Source organism: Sycon ciliatum, chromosome 4 (assembly GCF_964019385.1).
Source record: "Sycon ciliatum chromosome 4, ocSycCili1.1, whole genome shotgun sequence".
Lineage (NCBI taxonomy): Eukaryota > Metazoa > Porifera > Calcarea > Leucosolenida > Sycettidae > Sycon > Sycon ciliatum.
The window spans coordinates 25,674,948-25,699,304 of record NC_088646.1 but is presented as its reverse complement, the minus strand read 5'-3'; the positions used below and the strand labels follow the sequence as shown (position 1 = coordinate 25,699,304).

The window sequence follows — 24,357 nt, the reverse complement described above, 5'->3', positions numbered from 1 at the left end:
CTGATTGCTGGTCAAGATGTTCACTAAAAAAAGATTGCCAACTGTGTAGGATACTGAACATGAAGTGTTTTACGAACACATTTCCACACTCTACTGCCAGTGCTCCAATACGGAGAGGGGAAGTGTCGCAACGGGTGACAAACACAGAACTGGTGCAAAGTTCTGCCCATCATAATTTTGCAGGGTAACAATTGAGTTTCAGCTGCTGAACACTGATTAACCAGCACTCCCCATCAAGTCTCCTGTTGTACAGTAGCACTTTTGGCTGCGTCATGAATCTCCAGTGCACGAGCTGCTCATGCCCATGGGGACTAAGTCACTACGCCAGTGCCATACTTATGGTCCTGGAAGACACAGGTGCCCGCATGATGCATCTGCTGCTTCAAATAACCTGGAGTCCTTCCTGCTGCTGCCACATTGTCACGGACGGGCGCATGTGGCCTGCTAAAAAATAGAACTGTCCTCACTGAGCCGTGCAAGTCCTGCCTGCTGTGTGCATGAGCTTGCAGCGAAGCACGAGTCTTCGGCCACGGTGCATGCAGTGTACATGTACTTCGGTTTAGTGGATGTGATTCCATGACAGAGAGGTACTGCAGTTCCCAGCCTGCTGTGTGAGCAGTTGCCATGATTACCCAAGCAATCAAACATCAGTCCAGCTGAGCTGCACGGTCTGTGCCCCGGCCTGTGACCAGGTACTAGGTGTACAGGGAACACTCCCGCTCACGCACGTCACAGGACTACTGCACATAAACACCACAGGACTGCACATAAACACCACAGGACTGCACATAAACACCACAGGACTGCACATAAACACCACAGGACTACTGCACATAAACACCACAGGACTGCACATAAACACCACAGGACTGCACATAAACACCACAGGACTGCACATAAACACCACAGGACTACTGCACATAAACACCACAGGACTGCACATAAACACCACAGGACTGCACATAAACACCACAGGACTGCACATAAACACCACAGGACTGCACATAAACACCACAGGACTGCACATAAACACCACAGGACTGCACATAAACACCACAGGACTGCACATAAACACCACAGGACTGCACATAAACACCACAGGACTGCACATAAACACCACAGGACTGCACATAAACACCACAGGACTGCACATAAACACCACAGGACTGCACATAAACACCACAGGACTGCACATAAACACCACAGGACTGCACATAAACACCACAGGACTGCACATAAACACCACAGGACTGCACATAAACACCACAGGACTGCCCACATAAACACCACAGGACTGCACATAAACACCACAGGACTGCACATAAACACCACAGGACTGCACATAAACACCACAGGACTGCACATAAACACCACAGGACTGCACATAAACACCACAGGACTGCACATAAACACCACAGGACTGCACATAAACACCACAGGACTGCACATAAACACCACAGGACTGCACATAAACACCACAGGACTGCCCACATAAACACCACAGGACTGCACATAAACACCACAGGGAACACGTGATGATAAGATAAATACTTTGCTGCTTGCGCGATGCAATACTGGTACCTCAGGCTTATCTATGTTCTGCACTAGAAATAAGAGAATACGTAAGAAGAACTACACAAAATAGCTGACCATACTCAGCGCGACATGTCGACAGCAGCTGTCTGATGATTGAAAACACATCAACACCTAGCAATGCAGCTTTAGTTCCAGTGCGGGGAGCGACCAAAGGTCCCCTCTCTTTACCTCTTTATTCACGCCGCACAATTTTCCACTACTTTCACTTTTGCTCATACATGTACAGTAGTATTGACATATCCGCGGCAAGCCGCTTATGTACAACGGCATGGGTGAGGATAACAAAAAATGAAAATATATTGTTGGGGAAATCCACGCTATTATCGAATATTCAACAATGACGGGTGTGGGGTTATACCAAATTCCCATAATGTGGAAGTACGTTATTACATATTGTTGAAAGCACTAGGTGATCTGCACTCTACAATGTCACCTGTGCGATTATATCACATGCACATGTACTTCAAAATACATGTACATCCTTCAAAGTGGTGAACCCCTTGATAGGCGACAAGCCTCTGGGTCATCCTAATAAAGATATTATTATTATTATTATTATTACCAACAGAATTGACTAAAATAATGTGAACAATGAGTAACCAAGCTATGATGGTTTACCGTTTAGTCACTACCAGCATTGTTTGTAGATCTATCTATACAGATGTCAACTAGGCACTTACTACATGTACGATGTCAAAACGGATGACGTGGCATTCTCTCTGAATTAAGCAGGGACTTGTTGGCCTGCCAACACGTATGTACACGAGTTTGGTAAGGGCATCATAATAGATGCGGTGAAGGTCCATGCCTGGTTGCCTGGTATGAACATAGTCGACCAGCTTACACGTTGAAGAGTCATTTTCCAGACGACAAGAACGAGAATAAAACTATTTAGCACAAAAGACTGCAGGAAAGGCCTGCATGTTTGCACCCCATCACTAACAGAATACGTGGAGCAGTATAGAAAAAATAGTTGAAAGTTCCCTAGTTTGATCGGAATTGCTATGAGAAAAGATAACGTTATACTTTGTGAACTGTTTTCATGGCTGAGTGCACAAGTAGAGTGCTCTCCATTAACAATAATTGCCAGCGAGCATTGCTGGCTGCTTCCTTGCAGCCTGAAGGCGCGTGGCACTTGGGCAGTATCGGCTTACCTACAGCCAACCTACATACCAGCAGCAGGTGCGGGCACTCTCCTGCTGCATTAGCTGAAGCTCTTCTTAATCGACACAGCTGGGAACTCGCGACGCAAGTCCTTGGCGTGATTGTCCTGGACATGGCTGCAGAAGGAGATGTCTAGGAACTTCATGTTCGGGCAATTTGATAGCAAGCTGGACACCACGGCCACAAACAACAACGACGACGACAAAAGCACGACAACGACGACGATGACCACCACCACCACACAACAACAACAACAACAACAACAACAACAACAACAACAACAACAACAACAACAACAACAACAACCTCTCTTATTGGCGATGGTGCCATCGTGAGAATAAAGAATTCAAACAACAACAACAACAACAACAACAACAACAACAACAACAACAACAACAACAACAACAACAACAACAACCTCTCTTATTGGCGATGGTGCCATCGTGAGAATAAAGAATTCAAACAACAACAACAACAACAACAACAACAACAAAATATTCCTATTAGCCAGGCCATTGTGATACATGTACATGTACACTCATATAATTATTATCTCTTATCCGGACCACCTTGAAGTTACCGGCACCTCGGTCTATCGGGCACCGTGTGGGTGAACTTTAGAGGAAATATTACTACTCTTTTGCCATTTTTTATGGAAATAGTGACGTCATATGCTAGATCGCTAGCCCTTCCCCATTGAAACACACGTGATGCAGAGTCACAGCCATTTCGAAGTTATGCAGTGCCCGGTCCCAGACCACCGGATAAGATTGATATGAGAGCAACACAGATTGGCAAAAAAAAAACATTTCAAGGCATGTACTCTGCAAGCCTCGTGAACAGTGCATGAGGAGATTACCACTACCCATCTGCAATTAGGCATGGACGGGTAATGCTAGCATTATGGATGGCATTATAGTCCCTTTTTTCCAGGTGGCATAAAGCTGGCATTATAACACCATTTCGCATGCAAAATTGGCATTACAAGCATAATTGCCGGTCGACAACGGTGTCATGCATGAAGCTGGCTAGGTCCCGTTCCGAAAATCGTGCATCTGAACCCGTCCGGCTTCGTCCGGAGACTTGACGTTGCAAATCAACCTTCTCAGTGGATTGTTTCAGACAACATGCGCTGCAGCCAAATATGCAGGATGCATGATTGATCACGTGCTGCCTACGTGGAATCTCCCGCGCTTTGTACTTGTCGCGTGCATGCTAAACTGTGCCTGTGACTGGTGTGTACTGTGTAGTGCATAGTGACTGGTGTGTACTGTGTAGTGCATAGTGACTGGTGTGTACTGTGTAGTGCATAGTGACTGGTGTGTACTGTGTAGTGCATAGTGGTTAGTGTTTTTGCTCTGCTAGTCTGGCAAATGGAAAAATGAATTCGTCGACAAACTCAGCAGGTCAGTCTGACAAGGTGCGCGATGTTGTTCAGCAGGCATTGGCCGATATTGCAAAAAATGTTAAAGAATTGGCCGCCAAGGTAGCCCTAATTTCTGCCTTGCAGTTGGAGGTGTCGTCCCTTCGAGGAGAATTGGCGGCTCTCAAAGAAAGGAACTCTGATCATGACCCTGTACAAACTAGCACACCTGAACCTCAACCCGTACGTGTACAACCGCCTGCTGACAGCGTCAGGTTGTACAGCGCGGCGGCACGTGCACAGTCGTCACAGGTGCGAGCACGGGATAACACATGGGGAGGCCCCAGCCAGCAGGCCAGTACTACACGACCCCAAACAAGTCACCCAGGCACTCAGGTCACGTCGTACTATGAAAACCGGCCCAAGCGCTCTGATCAACTACAGGGAGGATCCCGCACAAAATGTTGCGCTTTGTATGTAGGCAATGTCAATAGTGGGTGCACATCAGAATCGATCGCCAAATGGTGTGAACGCCGAAATATACCTGTCATCAAGTGCTCCGTGTCTGAGACAAAGTACTTCGGGTTGGCCTTTGCTCACGTAATTCTGCCAATACAACACAAAGCTACTGTTCTGGAACCCGAATTCTGGCCTTCAAACGTCAGAGTTCGAGAATGGCGCTTCAAGGCTGACAGTGTAGCAACTGGTCGAGCTGCAGAGGAGCACTAAATGTTCTGTTTAAATCCTCACGCAGCCCCCTTTCAACCCTTGAACCCTCATGCACCTATCTTTCAGCCACAAAATAGTTGCCCCACTGTAAATCCCCTACAGCATGAATTAATTAAAAGTAACCTCAAAATAGGATTCCTAAATGTTTGCCATCTTCTCAATAAAAAGCATGACATTGAAGATTATATTCTTTCCCATAAAGTTGATATAATGATGCTGGCAGAGACTTTCTTAACAACCTCCGTTTCCGATGACATCCTACGCATACAGAATTACACCCTGGTCAGACGCGACAGGCCAACTCATGGCGGAGGCTTAGCAGCATATGTAAGAGATCATCTCCGAGCCCGAATTGTGAAGGCTGACACCCAGGTGGAAATGCTCATGTTAGAGGTCAGTGGGCAGCGTTCCAAGGTTCTCCTTGGTGGTGTGTACCGTCCTCCAGGCACTCCTGTGCAATTCTGGCAAGAATTGACGAATGCACTAGACACTGTCATCTCCACACTTCCCACATCACCTCTGGTCCTTGTTGGAGACTTCAATGTCGATGTAAGCTCCCGCGACAGCCCCCAGCTAAACAGCTTGCTGCACCTGTGTAATTCTTTCGACATCAAGAACCAAGTGGACAGTCCTACCAGAATTGGACCCCAAGGCAGCCAAACAACCCTGGATCTCGCTCTGGTCGGAGACGATCATGTGAACTCTTGTGTCGTAGTACCTTGTACAATCAGTGACCACTTCGCTCTGGCACTTGATTTGCGACTCACAACGTCCTGCACACCGACCGTGCGACGTGGCCGTAACATTGCAAGAATTGATATGGGTCAATTTGCACACCACCTTCTAAATAGCGATCTAGAGAACTTCTGCTTTGCGCGGACAGAAGATGAAATGTGGGATATGTGGCTGGAGAAACTTGTCGCGGCCTTGAACACTTATGCTCCTATCCGTCTACACCGCCCAAGAGCTCCTACCCGGAAATCCTTCCCCTGGAAGACGCCAGCTCTACATGACCTAGTCCAGCGACGTGACGCGGCCCATCGACGGTGGAAAGCATCACCTGCAGACCCGGCACTACGCAATGTCTTCACTTCTGCCCGAGACGAAGCCAAGCGTATGTCACGACATCTCCGAGCCATCTACTTTAGGGACCTTCTTGCTGCTAGTCAGGCCAACGCACGAAAAACCTGGCAGACCATCAACTACCTCAGCGGTCGTAACAAGTCCTCAGTTCCACCAGCCGTCAGTGTCTCACAGCTCAGTGACCAATTCAGCGGTGTTGTGTCAGACCCAACTAGACCACTACGTCTCTCAGCCCCATTGGGTCCCACGAAGAAGGAATGCCTCGAAGAATTTGCTCCAGCAAGTGTGCAAGAGATCGCTAAGCTGCTCTCCAACATCGACGTGCGCAAAGCTGCAGGCAGCGACCAGGTTCCAGCTGCAATCCTCAAACACTGTTCTCCTGTCCTTGCACCGTCCCTCACCATACTAATCAATGCATCTCTGGCTTCTGGTGTTGTTCCTGCATCTCTGAAGATTGCGGATGTTCGTCCCCTCTTCAAGTCAGGCGACAAAGCTGTCGCTAAGAACTATAGACCAATATCGTTATTACCAATAGTTTCCAAAGTCCTAGAACGGGTAGTCCACACGAGACTCTGTAAGTTCCTCTCCGGAAATTCCTTGTTCCCCGCAAACCAGTTCGCATATCGCCCACTTCACTCCACAGAAGATGCCCTGACATTGGCTGTAGACAGATACTTGGAGGCAGCGGATCAGCAGCGCCATACAGGTCTTGTACTTGTCGATATGAGCAAGGCCTTCGATAAGGTCAAACACCAAATTTTGGTTACAGATCTATTTCAGCTTGGTATTACCTCAACGGCTCTCAGTTGGTTCATGAGCTACCTAACTGACCGCCGTCAGCGAGTCGTCCTGAGCAATGGCCAGTCGTCCGCCCTCTCTCCCTGTGAGTGTGGTGTTCCTCAGGGAAGTGTGCTGGGTCCTCTTTTGTTCTCCATCTACACAATGGAAATAGAACAGATCACAGCTCCAGCCCACTCACAGCTGTTTGCTGATGATATCCTGCTAGACGCCATCAGTCAATCCGTCGAATTCTTGAATTTAACCCTCTCCCGTTCAGTCTCCAACCTGGCCAACTTTCTGGAAGAAAGAGGCTTAATACTAAATCCCTCCAAAACCCACGTTCTAGCCCTTCATGCGTCTCGCAGGCAGCCCTTGTTACTTAACATAGAATGCAATGGAAATCCCCTAGCTCAGACCACAAATGCTCGATATCTAGGTCTACATCTCGACACCCAGCTTCGGTGGGAGACTCAAGTTGCAACTATTACACGGAAGACCTCCCAGAAACTGACGGCGCTGCGAGCCATTCGCTCCTGCTTAACTGAGCAACAAGCCCTGCTATTTTACAGATCGTTAATACTACCGGACATGTTGTATGGATCTAATGCCTTCTTCTCGGTTCTCTCTGCGCACCAACGGCATCAGCTTTCGGTCCTCGACAAGCGATGTATCCGCTGCGTTGCCAACCAGCCATTCCCCTCCCACACAGATCCCATCTACACCCGTCTAGGCCTCATCCCCATCATCCAAAACGCCCACTGTAAACTCCGCCTCCTCATGCTTCGTATCCACACCGCCAGAATTAGTAATCTCCTGTCCAAGCGCCTACGTCGCCAGACTGAAGGCGTCACTCGGATCAACGATCCAAATGCGTATGTTGTCCCTGCCACCAGGCGAGTCTCTGGTGACTGTCGGCCGCTCGTTTCTGCTGTTAAATTATGGAACGCCCTGCCCCAAGAGTTCAAGTCCCTCGCCTGCCATAGATCGTTCAAGAGACTTTTAAAGGTTTATTTTTATGGTTAGCCAGCATCTAGGCTTGGACTTGGAGTCGTGACTCAACTGTGACTCAACTGTGCTTTCTTCTTCTTTCTTTTTCTTTTTTTCCCTTTCTCTTTTTTCTTTTTGAGTATTTGCAGTCTGTGTTTTCTGTGTTTTTCTCTCTTTCGTGGAGGCTTGCTTGTTGTATCCTTGGCTCTCGGCCGTTACTTTATCGCCATCATAATATAGGGCACCATTGCCCGTTTGGTCTGCGATACAAAATAAAATTTCAACAACAACAACAACAATAAATGGGCAAATTGACATCCATCTTTGGCGTGCTTCCACACTGTTCAGTTATTCAGAGCTGGGGTTCCAAGTGCCTGGGCTGCTGGCCCAGCAAATTTGGCGTGCTTTCACATGTTTGAAGTGCACCCCTGACCTCAGGGTTCAGTGTGTACACTGCTCGCTGTCTAGTGCGTGACACCGGATACTACTAGTACTAATACGTACTAAACTAGTCTAAAAAACGCATTGCTCGCGTAAACCACAGCCCACTTGTGCTCGTCTGGTGAGACATTGTGCCCAATTCTGCTCGGGTTCTGAATACCCCCGATTATGCTCGAAATTGTGCGGGCATTATCCGCCGGGGCCTAATGCCAGATCCACGCAGGATCTAGGAGCACTGTGAAAATGTAGCGAAGCTGCTCCACGAACTGCACCTGTATCACAGTTTTACACACTTTCTCGCCGAAAGGAGAAACTATCGTTACTGAAGGAAAGACATCATTGCAGTTCATGTGTTTTCGCCACCTTCATTGTTCACCATGGAAGACGAAGTCATATCCAGCTCTTCGGATGAGGAATTGCCTCGCGCTCCGCAGGCGGATATCAGCCGAGATCGTTCAATGTCTCACAGTAGTCAGCCTGTTGGCAAGCGAACCAGAGTAGCCGGCGGTCCATCGACAAAAACAAAGCGTTTTGGGGCAGCCACCAGGGTAGCAGAGTTTCCGAAGGAACCCTTTTCGGTGTCACTCGGTAGCTTGTATTGTAAGGCTTGCCACATGCCCCTTCAGTCGAAGCTGAGCATCATCAAGGCGCATATCGGAACGGAAAGGCACACTGTAGGGAAGAATAACTTACAGAAGAGTGCCCTTCGCCAAGCAACTATTGCTGCCGGTTGGAGCAAGTACAAGAAAGACCACCCTGCGGAGGTCGTAGGCAGCGGTCTCTCTTCGGCAGTTCTGGATGATGTTTCCAAGAGGAGGATAGATGTTGTGGAGACCTTCCTGCGAGCAGGTGTTCAATGGGCAAAGGTCCCTTACCTGCGGCCACTCCTGGAGGCTGGAAACCTACGTCTAACCGACCGTTCCCACATGGCACAGTTCATTCCGTTCCTTATGGAGACGGAAATGAACCGAGTGAAGGAGGATGTGAAGGGTGCGGACTTCCTTGCTGTAATATTTGACGGCAGCACCCACCAAGGAGAGGCATTGGCAATTCTGCTGCGATACTTGGACCACGACTGGATACGTCAACAGAGGTTGGTCCACTTCCACGTTCTGGCCAAGTCACTGACTGGTGTCCAGCTGGCAGGAGAGCTAGTTGCTGCTTTGTCCACTACCTTGCAGCTGAAGCCAACCACACTTGTCGCTGCTATACGCGATGGTGCAGCGGTGAACAGAGTAGCAGTTGAACGAGTTAAAGAAATAATGTATGGTGATCTCCTTGATGTCATCTGCATGCCGCACAGCTTGGACAATGTCGGGTGGCACTTCGACACCCCCATCTTGGATGAATTCCTGCAGTGGTGGGTCAGCCTTTTTGCCAGAAGTCCAGCACCTAGACTTCTATGGAAGGCGAGGGCAGGCGTTGCGGTCAAATCGCAGAGTAATACACGCTGGTGGAGTACCTATGAAGTTGGCGCTCAGCTGATGGAGTTCTTCGGTGATGTGCAGCCTTTCCTGACTGAGTGTCAGTATTCACCTAGCGCCTGTCAGCACCTCAAGAGAATCTTGAATGAGAGCAAGGACCTGCTGAAGATGGAACTGGCTGCCACTGTAGATGCTGGGAAAGTCTTCGTGCAGAAGACGTACGTCCTAGAGGGTGATGGTATCTTGTCCACCCAGACGTACGCAAGTTGCACTATCTGCTGCTGTTGGATTCTACCCCAATGTAGCAAGTGTTGCCAAGGACATCGCTGGCAACGACGTAGACTACCAGCAGGAACTCCTGGTGCATGCCAAGCAGTGTGTTCGCCCTGCCATCGATTACTTCCTTCGGCGCTTTAATCACCGAGAGGGTGACCTATTCCCTCTTGTCCGGGCATTCAAGGCGGCCAGACTTTTCTCCCCTCACTTTGTCAGCGAGACAAGGCCCACACTGGTGCAAATTGATGCCCTGCGCGTGTTTCCTGCCCTGAACACGGATGCTGCGATAGCCGAGCTGAAGGAAGAGCTTCCAGCGTACGTGGTGGCTGCCGAGGACGTACAAGCCGACATGGAGACCCCAGAGTGGTGGCTGCGCAAACAGCACCTCCCAGCTTGGAAGAAGGCGGCAAAGCTGGTTCTAACCGTCCAGCCTTCCTCAGCTGCAGCCGAGCGCGTCTTCTCCCTGCTAGAAGCTGCCACTAGCAGCCAACAGTCCCGTCTTTTGGAGGACAGTTTGCAGCTTGCCATCATGCTGCAGGACAACCGTGGCAGAATGTAGCTGTGTGAATGGTGCTGGTGAAATGTGCTCAGCAGCGGAAAGAGTAAAGATAAATTTCTGTCTGCATGTACATGTATTGCTTAGCTTCTATTTCACTTGTAGCTTGTGCGTGAGTATGATGCAAAGAGTCCTGTCACTGGTGCTAAGTTGAACGGAAGCTTCCTCACTGCTGTTTAAGTTTTTCTTCTACGCTTTGGCCTTGATCCAAGACGGCCTTCTTAAATCGACTTTTCAAACTTTCAAACTGGCATTATGGAGTAGTGTGAGCATTATAAGTGGCATTATATCCTCATATTATGAGCATTGCCTGTAGCATTATCGCAGCAAATAGCTAGCATTACCCGCCCATGCCTATCTGCAATGTACGACACTCCCGCACACCATGGGATTCTACCATCAGGATAAGTACTGCTGGTGCGGAACATGCATGTTGTTATCAGAACTACAGTGTACTGGACGAAGTACATGTACAGTTACGCTCGGTGAATTCCGACCCAAAGTGCATATTTGCCACTTTTTATTATTTGGCACCCTCGACTTCCGCGGCCCTTGACGCCCGGCCCTTGAAGTGGCACGAATGCGGCTGTACGGTCATGTACAAATACAATGATGTATTCAGGACTGGTCCAGGGCGCCCGCCAGCTTTGCGCCTCGGGTCGGATTTCACCGAGCTCAACTATAGCTGAGCACAGCCAAACTCCAGAAAGACAACAATACATGATCTGCAAATGTACACTGTGCCGGCTTACTAATGCAGCGCCGGTGGTTCGACCCCGTTGCAACCAAGCAAGTCCAGCTGCTCCAAGCCACGGCAGTGATTGGCAAACGCCGTGATATCGGAATCTCGCTCCGTCCTGCAATCACCACACACGAGCACAACACATCCTCAGCGCACAATCAAATGGCACACGCAGCACTTAGTCTTTCGCCGCGCATCATTCACATCGATAAACCTCCGTCTTACAAGTGCCCAGCAACAATGGCATTGTTCTCCATCTTACCGGACGGCGGTGAGGAAAATCTTCTTGAGATGAGGACAGTTCTCTGCCAGCCGCTGTAGGCATCTGTCATTGCTGGCATCAAAGCGGCTGCAGGCAAAGACGGCAGAGTAAAACAAGATCGACATCGCCAGTTCCACATTGTGAAATATAGAATAGCTATCGGCTACACGCACGCACACACACACACAGTGCACGCATGTACACACACACACACACACACACACAGTGCACGCATGCATACACACACACACACACACACACACATACACATACACATACACACACACACACACATACACACACATACACACACACACACACACACACACACACACACACACACACAAACACCATACACACGCGTACGCACGCACACACACATAAAGGATCTGCAGCTCTGCAATTATCTTAGAGCAGTTTTCATTCTATATCCAAGAGATTGTTAGTGTGGAAATACAGAAAAGGTAGAAATGCGAGTATCTGCCTAAAGGTGATGCTAATGTAAAACTCACAGCCAGCCAAAGTCCAATTCTTGAAGCTCAGGACATCCTTTGGCCAACGCCACCACCGCCGCAGATGAAAAGTTCAAGCTGCGCCACAAATCCAGTGATTTTAGATGCCTGGACAATGTAGACGAGCATTCACAGACCATAACATCAACACAAGTCACTCCGAAGCAACGGTATCATCAATTATTACTACAAGAATTTTCCCGTTTGCACCTTTCATGATTGAGAAACGGAGGGTCTACCAGGTTCAAGTCCTGCTTGGAAGCGGGAGGTTTTTTTTCGAGCCATGCTGCGATCCACAGTTAATTGGGAACTCGTGGCCTGGCACGAGGAAAACATGGATGCAGCAAATGGAGTTTCGGTCTTTGACCACTTCGCTGGTGGGCTGATCTACTCACCTCCCACCGCTTTAGGAGCAGCATATGCGTATGTTTTCTCCCTGAACCTTTAGCAAATCATCTGTGCATGTGAAAATGGTTTATCCATGTTGTGTGGTTTTCGACTTTGTGGTTCTCGCTGTAGTTTATTGGCACGCTGCGAGCATCTTTCAAAACATTACCATAAGCACAGTCTCCATTATTACCACTTATATAGTCTACTCTCCAGGCACAAACATCACCAGGGACACAAACTTACAGAGATGCCAGCGCGAAAAATACCTCAACAACATGAAAGTGCGCTTGAGCACTGCTCGATAGCACTAACCGGAATCAAAATCTGGGCTAGTTGGTGGACTAGTAGTAGTCGTTCAGAAGTCCTTGGCCAGCTCAGGTCTCACGAGCGGCGTAAGAAGGCCGAGTATGGGCCACGGATCGTCAACATCGAGCGTGCGTCATTTACGCCGCTTGTGTTTACGACGCAGGGCCTGGCGGCACCGGAGTGCGCGAAATTTCTATCGACGCTGGCGACATACCTGTCCAGGCGTCACACCGATATCCCGTACTCCATCCTCATCAACCGGTTGCGGGTACGCATTTCATTTTGCTTACTTCGGTGGGCCGTCACCTGTTTCCGCGGGTGCCGGGCCTCGTATCAGCGGCGTCGCCAGTCGTCTTTCCTGGTGGAGTGCCGGCAGATGGGTGGCCGATGAGCTGTTGCCATGGCAAGGGGGCTGCTGAGACGCCGACTTGGCACAGGGTGGACTCGCTACCGATGGTACGGTGTAGGATGTATGTACAATGTAGGTACTTCACTCTGTTGTCATTAAATTTTGTCTGTCTATTTGTTGAATTGGATAGGTGTACGGACAGTTCTCCACAATGCATGCACATCCATTCATAACATTCATGACAGGTAATTTATATTGACATTGGCTTAGACTTGCATACATGACGGGACCTGTTACTTTAATTTTCACTTTGCGTTTAAAGTTTTCTTCTTTTGACATTGGATTTGACATTGGATTTGACATTGGATTTGACATTGGATTTACTAATTGATTTGACGTTATTTAAAGGAGTTTTTTTTTTAATTGAATTGATCTTCAATGATTTACGATTTCACGTTTCCGCTATTTTGCCCGTAAAAGAGGCTTGTCACCAGTAGTAGTAGTAGTAGTAGTAGTAGTAGTAGTAGTAGTAGTAGTAGTAGTAGTAGTAGTAGTAGTAGTAGTAGTAGTAGTAGTTTTTTTATTATTTGACTAGGGGAGTCCCAACAGGCATGGCCTTGTTACAGGGAACCCTAGGTGAATCTTTGTGAGGTGAGCAAAAGTACCAGCAGATTGTGCCTGACGACAGTTTGGAGGAAGAGTGTTCCACCGACCTGCCGCCAGAAAAGAAACTGAGCACAGTCCATACCCAATATGTACAGTATAGGTAATACTAAGGCAGCTGTATCCTGGCCACGAGTACGAGCATTTGTGTGCGGGCCAACTGAACGCAGGAGAAACAGTGACTGTAACGTACACTTGTGCCCCGCTGTTTTCCAGGTTTTCAACAATTTTTAATATTTCTTTGGCTCACCAACCCAGTACTGTACATGGCATTGTATGTAATTGCTTAAACTCTGACATACAGAGTCTGTGCAGATACACTGAGGCTGTGATCCTTTGGTCAAATCTGAATCCAGATCCAGAACCCAGATCCAGATCCGACAAATCGATCACTACAAATCGAGAGGATCCTCTGGACCCGAGATCTGGATATGATAAACTGATCACAGCCCTAAACCAGGAGGCAAAAGCACAAAATGAAAACAATGCTAAATGCCGGACATAACTAATGTTACTTACTTGCAGGTTTTACCAACAATTACTGCGATGGTAGTGCCATCCAAGTTGCAGCTTCCAACGTTGATGTGTTCCAGAAGTGGATTGTTCCTACAGAAAGGCAGTCCAAGCATAAATACTGATCCACGACGCAGACCAACATTAGAATGGAAATTTTTGAAACGAAATAGAAATCAAGCACTCGGTTGGACCCTTCCTGTAGTGTCATGCTCAGCGATATGGATGGGTGAACAAACACAAACTGAAGTAACACTGCAATCCACACTACTCGCACTCAAACTTCAAATCATCAAAAAATCTGAGGAGGTTTATATAGAATATTCATAAGTTTGAGGGAGTTGAAAACGGTGGAAGTCCGAAGAAAAAAGGTGATACGAATGTGAGAAGAGAAAGAGGATTTGTTGGACTCTTGCTTCGTACTGAAATTCTACAGTAGGCAAACAGGACAGTCACAGCTACACCACACCCGGTATAACCAAGGGTCGGCGCAACAGTCTCATGTTGGTCCAAAACGCACATTCGACAGTTCGTGCACAACCCTCCTCCCTCCCTCAAAAGTGTGCGCCGGATGAAAATATGTTCACCAGTCTAAGTAAAACATAATAATTATATGTCCGTCTGAGCTACAATTTGTAGCCAACACCTGCTCTCTCAAATGAACTACACGTATGTGCACTGCAGGGATGATCTTTTTTCTTCTGCTGTGACCCCTGGACAACATAATATACGATACAGACATGTTGTACAATGGTAGATATGGTAGATGATTGGGTAGCTGGCACGATAACCTACTGGATGAGGGTGACTGCGTTCTTGGTTGAGATGTCCGTGTTGGAGAGGTTTAGGCGCCGTAGTTGGGTCAGTTGCGGCAGCAGGAACAGCTCTTCCTTCGCATTCGAGCCACCGTCGCCGTCATTGTCGTCGTCATCATCATCGTTGTCATCATCATCATCATCACTGTCAGAAAAGTCACCAGCTGGCAGTGCTGGACGGCGGGAACTTGAATCGGGGTTCATGAAGAAGAATGAGCATGATCGTACATCCAACTCTGCAATGACAAGTAAAGTATCAAAGATCGAACGGAAGAAGTCACCGGCATTAGATCTCACACTGTAGGAAGCGCGTGTACATACAAAGGACACCGGCACGTTGCATTCAATGTCACAACACGTACTCTGTGCGCTGTATGGAGAAAATAAGAGAAGACCACCATCAGCTACACCATACACATACCTACATGCACAGGTCGTCGCATTTCAACAATCAAATATGGCAAATATAGACTTGCCCTGACGAGGACACAGATTGAGTATGAGCCACACCGGTTCGCAAATTCTAGTGATTGACTGGAGTCGCTTATTACGCATCAATACATACTACAATGTGTAACTACTACTAACTAAGAACACAAAACTGGTGCTGGGTTTTCCAGCTGCGCTGAGACAGTCCTACTGCACTGTATGTTATGATCAGGTTGTCTAGAACAATTAGTCATCAGTGCAACGCACTGCTTTTTCACCCACACGAGATACGTGCCAGGTGTAACGGGACAGACGTTCCGCTTCTGTCATGTTGGCTGTCGCTATAGTAACACACCTTCTAACTGGTCTCCAAGGCCGTTCAGAAAGATAAGCGTTGCCTCGTTGACCAATGGACTGCCCACTGCTCGGAAACGTGTCAGTCGAGTGCAACACGCCTGTAGGAACCTACAACAGAAGGGCAGAGTAGCAATAGAGAAATTCAGGCAGCACAAAACAAGACTTGTGCTGCTATGACATCATGACTCTATCACGACATACATACAATGCCCCCCCCCCACACACACACACATCCTTCACTATCATTATTACTGGGCTGTGATCCCATTTGACTTTGCGAAGTAAAATACAGAATACGATATGATGACATCATGCTGCATGGACATCACCAGATGCACAAGGACACCCAGAGATGCGGTGACGCCCCCCCCCCCCCCCCCCCCCATGACAATGCAAACTAAACCGTAATTACCTGTCAAAGTTCTCTGGGGAGACTTGATTGCAGCCCCCTGTCCATGAGATGTCCAGGCTTTTAAGAAAGTGGAAGCGAGGTTCAACAATCTCCAGAAAACTGTTGTTGACCTGCCGGAACAATGAACAAAAGCAGCAAGATCCAGAACAGAGGTTGATGACAGGCTATACATTTTATAACAGTCCACTGGCACCATCAAACAAAACATTATTGTGATTATGCAAATGCACACATGCCTGAAATGCCATGACAGCACACAGACAGTAACACGGTGCATGTACACCAGCAAGCATGAAAACAATACCTACACCGCAGATAGCAATGCAGTCAATTTTTTCCCGAAATAGCAAAACATCTTTACGAACTGAGATGTCGCGATTTTTCTGGTAATAGTAGAAGATGGTGGCAGCTCCTAACGTTGCAGTGCGCTACCAGACGGCAGTTGGGGGTCAGCCAAGCGTCAGTCAGTCGGCAAGACTCACGAGCTCTCAAGTTAGAAACATGTTTTTCAAAGTTGTTAAACACTAGACCTCATAACTCCTCGCTAGGCTCTACCAGCTTCACAGTACAGATAGCAATCTCTGAACATACAGTATACAGTACTATACTACTTGGCATGCTGAGAAGCAAACCAAGATTACAGATAACACTGCATTGCTACTATGTTGCAGACAGGCAAACCTTGGTCCAGAACGGCTGGAGATTGATATGCCGGTAGAGAAAGGGATCATAGCACGCCCTGAAGAACGCCCTGCAGAAAGCAAATATCACACACGGCCACCAGTATAATTATTATGTCAGCCAAGGTTTGTAAAGTAGCCCAAGGCAAGACTTGCTTCAGACGATAGCCAAACCACACACCAGGAGCAAGGTTTGCTACTGACGAATCGTGATAATATTGAACATTTCGGCAAATCCATGTCTTCTGTGGCGTGGATGATCAAACCCTTGCCAAACGCACTACAGTACTGGCTTCTCTGCATATTAGGAACTGCACAACACACAACAGTTGAACTGATTCGAACAAATAGTAATACTACTCTGGCACGCTGAAAGCCTGCTTCAGGAAAAAGACACAGAAACGTGTCATGCTTCACAATAGGGCGCTGACTTGCCTGCTCACTCTGGTCGCCGTGCACAGACTCTCAAAGTCCAGGTATCCCAAGATCTTGAGCCAGGTCTCCATCTGCAGCACGTTCAAAGTGGATACCATTGCAAAATTCTCTCAGTTCGACATGAGTACATTGCATTATCCATGACTGCACACTAGTGCAGAGTACACCCACACATACCGGTATACACACACACACATGCTGCATGCAGCACAGAGTATGGCCACACATAACAGATACATGTACACATACATTCGGTGCATGCACTACCAATGTATCACGTAGGTGCCGGTACGCCAACAATCAATGTCGAAACAGTAACAGGCATAACATGTCCAATAGGCAGTGTTAGCAAAGCCCCAGAATGCAGACATAACCTTGTGGTGGAATGTACATGTAATGCGTACATGTGCTATGCAGCTGGCCGCTGGGCGAGCTGATCATTAAGATATCTACACGCAGTCCTGTAGATACTTCTTTTTAAAGAAGTAAAAGTACTCAATCTGAAGTAAAAGTACTCAATCTGAAGTAAAAGTACATATACTTGTGTGTAATGCCCTTGTGTACACCATAGCACTGGCCAATGAACTACACAGAGGGGCTACGGTATTCTGTGCAACTTTGCTACAGTATTACATGGCGCTCATGCATGGCTGATTTATTCTTGAGTGTGAATGTCACTGGTCGGCACAGATGTATACTGCTGCAAAAATATACAATCGACAATAAAATTTGTTTCAACTGTCATGTAGCAACAGTCCATGACAACACGTACGGGTAGGTCATCAAAGTAGCCATTGGAAGGGTACTCGTCATCAGCCTCGACATCAGAGTAATCGCCGGCCGAGATCTGCTGCTCCAGATCCACTGGCGCCCGATCTTCAAGTGAAAGCTGACGGAAGAGCTTCTCGGTCACATCTGGCTCACTGTTCCTAGACGCGATGGGCTCCAGGCTGGCATCGACTTGTGGATCTGAGAAACAAACCAAATAGCATAAGGCGGTGCAAGTGCAACTCTTTTCATGTGTTGCATGTGTTCATATAAATATGGCTGATTTCTTCAAGAAAAGCACTCCACCTTTTCAGGGGTATTCACAGAGTGATTTCTGCAATGTGCAGCACATGATGACTGGGAGCAATATACTACAGTGCATTTCAAAACTATAGACGCGTAGGGTTTTTGAAATATTTCAAATTTGGCTGGAACTTTTTGAGAATAGTTTTCGGAATATTGCTCAGGATCGCTCCACAATTACCCTCATATAGTTTCTAAAGGATTGGATAACAGACGCCCAATTTGGAAAAAATTATGCACAAAGTGATCACAGATTTTATGTGGTATAGATGCTGGCATAACGGTTTTTGCCTAGGTACGCGTCTATAGTTTTGAAATGGACTGTAAGCCCATACAGTACCACCATCCACAAAGAAGAAGAAGTCAGAGAAGCAATGAGTTGTCTCATTGTGCTCATTGTGCAACTCTTGGGTGTACGATTCCCTGAAATGCACGAAGCTGGACACAATTCATGCACATCGTTCGCCTGACGTACAATTTTGCATCCTTGTCGTAAATCGAACCGTAAAGGCCGAGCCAAACTCAACTTCTGCAATCAGGCAACTGCGGTTGCACAAGCTGTGCGATGTGTACAATCAAAGCTTTTCATAGTGATCTAATTACTGTAAAACCTGCCAAGGCGACCACCTGGATAAGGCAACCACCTGTCCTAGAAGACCACCTGTCCTATAAGACCACAGACACCAGGACCGAGGGATGCTATTTCCAGTCAAATGACCCTGGGTAAGGAGACCGCCTGGTAACAGAGACCACCTTGTGAAGGTCCCTTGAGCGGTCGTCTTAGACAGGTTTCACTGTACTGTGAGTGGGCTTAAAAGCCATCACATCCCAACAAAACCTTCCTTTACTAATGTAGTTCACATTGATGAGCTGTGTCAGCTTTAAAAATTAACCAGTGCAGCCCTGTGGAACTCCATCCTCGCATTATTTCTTTCTTCCGCCACACTGCAGTTGTGGCAATGGGACACACTTTCAAAATGACTTACACTCCTTGTCAGATGCATGCTTGCCAATAAGTTGACAACAGTCCAGCTCAGTATAGTAGTCCATGTGTTGTGAGTTGAACTCAATACGCAGCAGTCTGCATAATGTACAAGGTAACAATACACACACACACACACACACACACACACACACACACACACACACACACACACACACACACATGCACACACACACACACACACGCACGCACGCATGCACACGATCATGCACACAATTCAATATGATGAGGTGGCGTGAGGGCGAGAGCAACGCAGAGCGCCAGTCGGGTGGACTTGAAACACCCTGAGCATACACGATGACTCGAAAGTATACCAGCTGTGCATGTAGACGTAGATCTATGTGCAACTGTAGCCAAGCTGCACCTGCTACAGTCATCATACGTGTACATCCCACTAGGGGCCGTCCGTAATTATCGATCTTTTTCACGAAGAGATAAAGTCTCGTTTATGGGTGGGTGGGTTGAGGAGATTTCGTTTTGAAAAATAAAATATCGATAGCTGAAACATCAATCTATTCTATCTGTCAAGTCAATATATTTTTCGTTCAAGGGGGTGGTTGTCAAGTCAATATATTTTTCGTTCAAGGGGGTGGGTGGGTGGGGAAGGATCATAACTAAACTTGTTCATTCCGTGAAAACTATCGATATTGCCGGATGGCCCCTTACTAGTACAGTTGCGCTTGGTGAAATCCGAGCCAGAGTGCAAAACTGGCGCCCCGGGTCATTTCTGAAAATACATCATTGTATTTGTACATGTGTATAATTATCCAGCCGCATTTGTACCACTTCCAGGGCCGTGCCAAGGGTCGTGCAAGCTGAGGGCGCCAAGTAGGCACGTTGGGTCGGATTTTACCGAGCGCAACGGTATGTCAAATTGTCAATACGTGAACACATGTGCAGCTTCATACAACCCGTGCACTATTAGTTCCATGATGACAGAGACTCGGACACTGAGTTTCCCCTCACATGCATAGGCTACCTAGTACTATATGGGCGCTTGCCAAATAATGGCCACACCAAACATCTAGTGACAAATTTCACATGTGCTTGTGAAACTGGGAATCATCTGGTACCTTGTAGGAAACTCAGGCTCGTCGAGTTCCGGCGTGAACTGGCGGATAGTGGATGGAAGTCCTTTCTGTGGTGGTCCAGACCACAGCACTTGCCACCTACAGATGATAGCCAACCATAAGCACACAGAACTATAAGAAACCTGAGAATTGAACAATGATGATCAACTACATGATCGACATTCTATTTATACTTTTATAGAATATGTTCAATCAGCTGAGATTCCACGGTGACATACCGTATGGAATCGGGCGAGTACAATTTCGCCTCGTCAGGTGTCACATTGCACGCCAAAATCCGCACAACGCTTCCCGGATGGTAGGTTTCCCTGATACGAACAACATGTGGGAAAGTAGCATCTCGGTATTCAAGCTCTGCACAAATAACACACAAGACCAACAAAACGATTCAGTCACAAGTCATAAGCATGTGGAATGCAATAAAGTGTATGTCAAAAGTATGCAGCAGTCTCCGAGGTGCGTAGAACTAAACAAAACAACTTTTCACAGTAAAAATGTATGCATAAGGACTTCTGACCAGTGAGGAACAGGGATGCGCATCGAACCGTAACCAGTATGGTGCCATGCAGCTATCTTGTTTGAATTTCAGAGCATGAACTCAAATGTACAAACACCAAAACTGCTCAATCGATTGAGTATGATGTTCGTAGCATTTGACTTGCACGCCCTGGAAGTGGCGTGAATGCTGCCGGGCGTACACATGTACAGATGTAGTGATGCAATCGGAACTGGTCCAGGGCGCCAGCTGTGTACTTTGGATTGGATTTCACCTAGTGCAACTATACATGAGTGTACACGTACATGACGATTATACTCACCGATGTAGTCTTCGGACTGGAACCAATTAGGACATGGGCCGAGCGGCTGCGCGTACGATGGAACATCGCACCACCATGGGCCATAGGTTCTCTAAAGAAAAAAAACCAAGAAAATACAAAACAAGAAGAATCAACATGTAGGATACGCTATCCATGCACTGTCGAACAGTGGAATAGTGAAGAGAACAATGAAGATTCCACCTATGAAGTATAATTACGGCCAGAATTCAAATTCGATCCAGATGCATTCAACAGCAAATAAAAAAAAGATAACGCTGCGAGCAGGGTTCGAACCTGCGCGGGGAGACCCCATTGGATTTCAAGTCCAACGCCTTAACCACTCGGCCATCACAGCAACCACATCAACTGCAAGTGGGCAAAAGTTCTATAAGCGGTACAGAGTCAAAAAGGTTTGGCCTGAAGGTGCTGCACCACACCGTTACCTTTAATAGGTTTAATAGTTCAAATACTACCAATACAAATCAGGGCCTGGATTGTCTCTTGCAGCCCATCCCAGTGGCATCCTTGCAAACAAACGAGATGTGAACCTGAACCATACAGAAAATCACCAGTGGCTGCTGATACCAGGAAAGTTTGTCAGTATGCAATGTTCCGCCGTGCTTCCGCCTCACCCCAGCACCGATACCGTACAACTTCAAATAAAAATAGCACGTGAACTATGAAAGCTGGTGAGCGCCAGTGCAGTGCCGGGACCCACAACAAATTATACGAAAGAAAATCAGCATATAAAAAAAACTGGGTTGCCGTCTAATCTGAACTTCTTTCCCGGGTCGATTTCAATCAACATGACTTCCACATTATAGTTGTCTGATAATTGAATTTGAATCTCTAGATGCTTGGGCGTAATTAGAAGTACCGTGAAATCAACGTACATAGAACTTGTGTAGGATTCCTGCCGAATAGTGCTGGTATTAAATTTGAATCTTCTAATGGCGTAATTTGAAGTTCACTGACTGTAAACTGCACTGACCGGCATAGAGTGTGGGGAATCAGAGTCAACCCTGGTATATGAGCTGTGTGTGATAATGTAAGAATTTTTTGAGATGAATACTATGTTCTGGGTCCATGTGATATTTCTTTAAGGTCCAGATCAGATACAAACAGGCCATAAATTATGCACGTGACCGCCAGCTGGCATTAAGGCTAACCAGGAGCAAGGCCGCTGCCAGAGTCTTCCAGCGCAGATCGGACTTAGGTAAACTAGAGGTCGTCAAGCGCGCACAGTTTCGTTACGGGTGGGTGGGTCAAGTAGAGTTTCGCTTTGGAAATATTGATAGCTGAAACATCAATCCATTCTAGCTGTCAAGACAATATATTCTCGTTTGGGGGTGTGGGGGTGGGTGGGGGAGGGTGATAACCAGACTTTTTCGTCCCGTGAAAATGATCGCCAATGCCGGATGGCCTGTTACTGTATTTAGCATTGAAGACGGTTCAGGTATGTGGGGTCAGGCATGCAGTGACATGTCGTGGCAGGAATCAGGTGAAAAGTTAGTTAGACCGGGAGATGGACAGTGCAGTACAGCTTCCCCATCGCCAAATGTCCAAGACCATTGGACTTGTATAACCCCGCCCCAACACACGCACGCACACACACACACACACACACACACACACACACACACACACACACACACACACACACACACACACACAGTCAACTTCGCTAATAACGACTGCGGATATAGAATTTCCATGCCCAGAGCAAAGTCCCATCCCACTGTATTATTAAATACTATAACCAAGAGTACATAACCCCCCAGAGTGTGCAACGCCTGATCTAGCTCTGCATAGGGTCTTGGTCGAGCGGAATCGGATCTTTGCGTCATAATACCGTACACATCTGAGGGGAACCCGGGGAGTCGCGGGTACTCTCGGATCAAAAACAATGGTGCCCTGCCTCGAGACCGGCCTTGCGCTGGTGTGGAGTGTACGCATGACATCAGAAGATCCGATTCCGCTCGACCAAGACCCTATGCAGAGCTGGATCGGCGTTGCACACTCTGGGGGGTTATGTACTCTTGATATAACGAGACTTCGGGTATAACGACACTTCGTGAATAAGGACAGCTTTTTGATGCCCCGCCGAGTGTCGTTATAAGCGAAGTTGACTGTACATGTACACGTGTGCGCGCTCACACACACACTCACGTGTACATGTACATACAAACGTGCACGCGCGCGCGCGCGCGCACACACACACACACGCGCGCGCGCGCGCGTGCACACATACACCCATGTTACAAACATCATCAGGACCATATGCCAGTGGTACATCTATTGCTATTAGTGTATACCGTAAAGTCTCTGCCGTATTCACCCTTACCAAAACCATGGCAGCTGTGTGATCACCATAAGTTCTAACACCAGCAGGTCCAGCAAGATTATAAGCTGAATATGAGCTGTTCTGACCGGCTCTCACTGTTCGCCCGTAGTGGCTGGAGAACCGAACCACTGTCTTAGCGTTCTGGATCGGGTATACTCTGTCACCTTCGGCGAAACATTCTTCATCCATGAGCCGCGGAACGGCCATTGCCATTCTTTGGCGAATTTCCTCCCGATCCACCATGTCGCCAGTAGGTTACTCCGGGCCCGCTTTTTAAAATTCCCAGCCACACTCACCGGACTGGGGCACTGTATTTTCATTTCATTGCTCCAAACGATTTGACTGAAAGGTTCTCGCCGACATGGTGAGGGCATGCATTTTCGTCAGCTTTTATTCTCCTCCCACGTCAAACTCAAAGAGTGCAGTCGCCTGTACTGTACGAGTACTGCATGAGCCCTACACGTGTAGGGCTCCCTGGTCGGTACCGGATCGGAGTCACTTTGACGTAACGTCATTTGAAGCGTGTGGCTCGCGGAGTCGAAGCCGCGAAGGCCAAAATTTTTTTATTTTTTTTTATCACCGCGCGAAATGTACTGCATGCACGCGGGCAACAGAACATAATGAGACTCGTGAAAAAAGAAAAAGGCCCAACCCTGCCCTGCCGGGCCAGCAAGACTGCTGCCAGCAAGAGTACATGAAAACCGGGGTTTTCATGTACTCTTGCTGCCAGTTATTTGGACTTACGGGGGTCGCCATGGCAAATAAT

At 47.5% G+C, this 24,357-nt stretch overlaps 1 protein-coding gene and 1 non-coding gene across 2 annotated transcripts; both read right to left on the bottom strand.

Annotated features, from left to right (window-relative positions):
* Positions 1 to 1,802: 1,802 nt before the first annotated feature.
* LOC135815278 (F-box/LRR-repeat protein 4-like) lies at positions 1,803 to 24,008 on the bottom strand. Its single transcript, XM_065328554.1, has 16 exons — positions 23,592 to 24,008; positions 21,248 to 21,338; positions 20,648 to 20,783; positions 20,412 to 20,507; positions 19,322 to 19,416; positions 18,037 to 18,233; positions 17,265 to 17,335; positions 16,831 to 16,900; positions 16,150 to 16,259; positions 15,736 to 15,845; positions 14,932 to 15,187; positions 14,143 to 14,229; positions 11,916 to 12,023; positions 11,404 to 11,490; positions 11,152 to 11,256; positions 1,803 to 2,927 (listed from the first exon to the last, which is right to left on the bottom strand). The coding sequence occupies exons 1-16, from the start codon at positions 23,832 to 23,834 to the stop codon at positions 2,801 to 2,803; spliced, it is 1,989 nt and encodes a 662-aa protein (XP_065184626.1). The 5' UTR covers positions 23,835 to 24,008; the 3' UTR covers positions 1,803 to 2,800.
* Positions 21,521 to 21,602, bottom strand: Trnas-uga (transfer RNA serine (anticodon UGA)). The gene has a single exon. It is a non-coding gene; the product is annotated as a tRNA-Ser (tRNA).
* Positions 24,009 to 24,357: the final 349 nt, after the last annotated feature.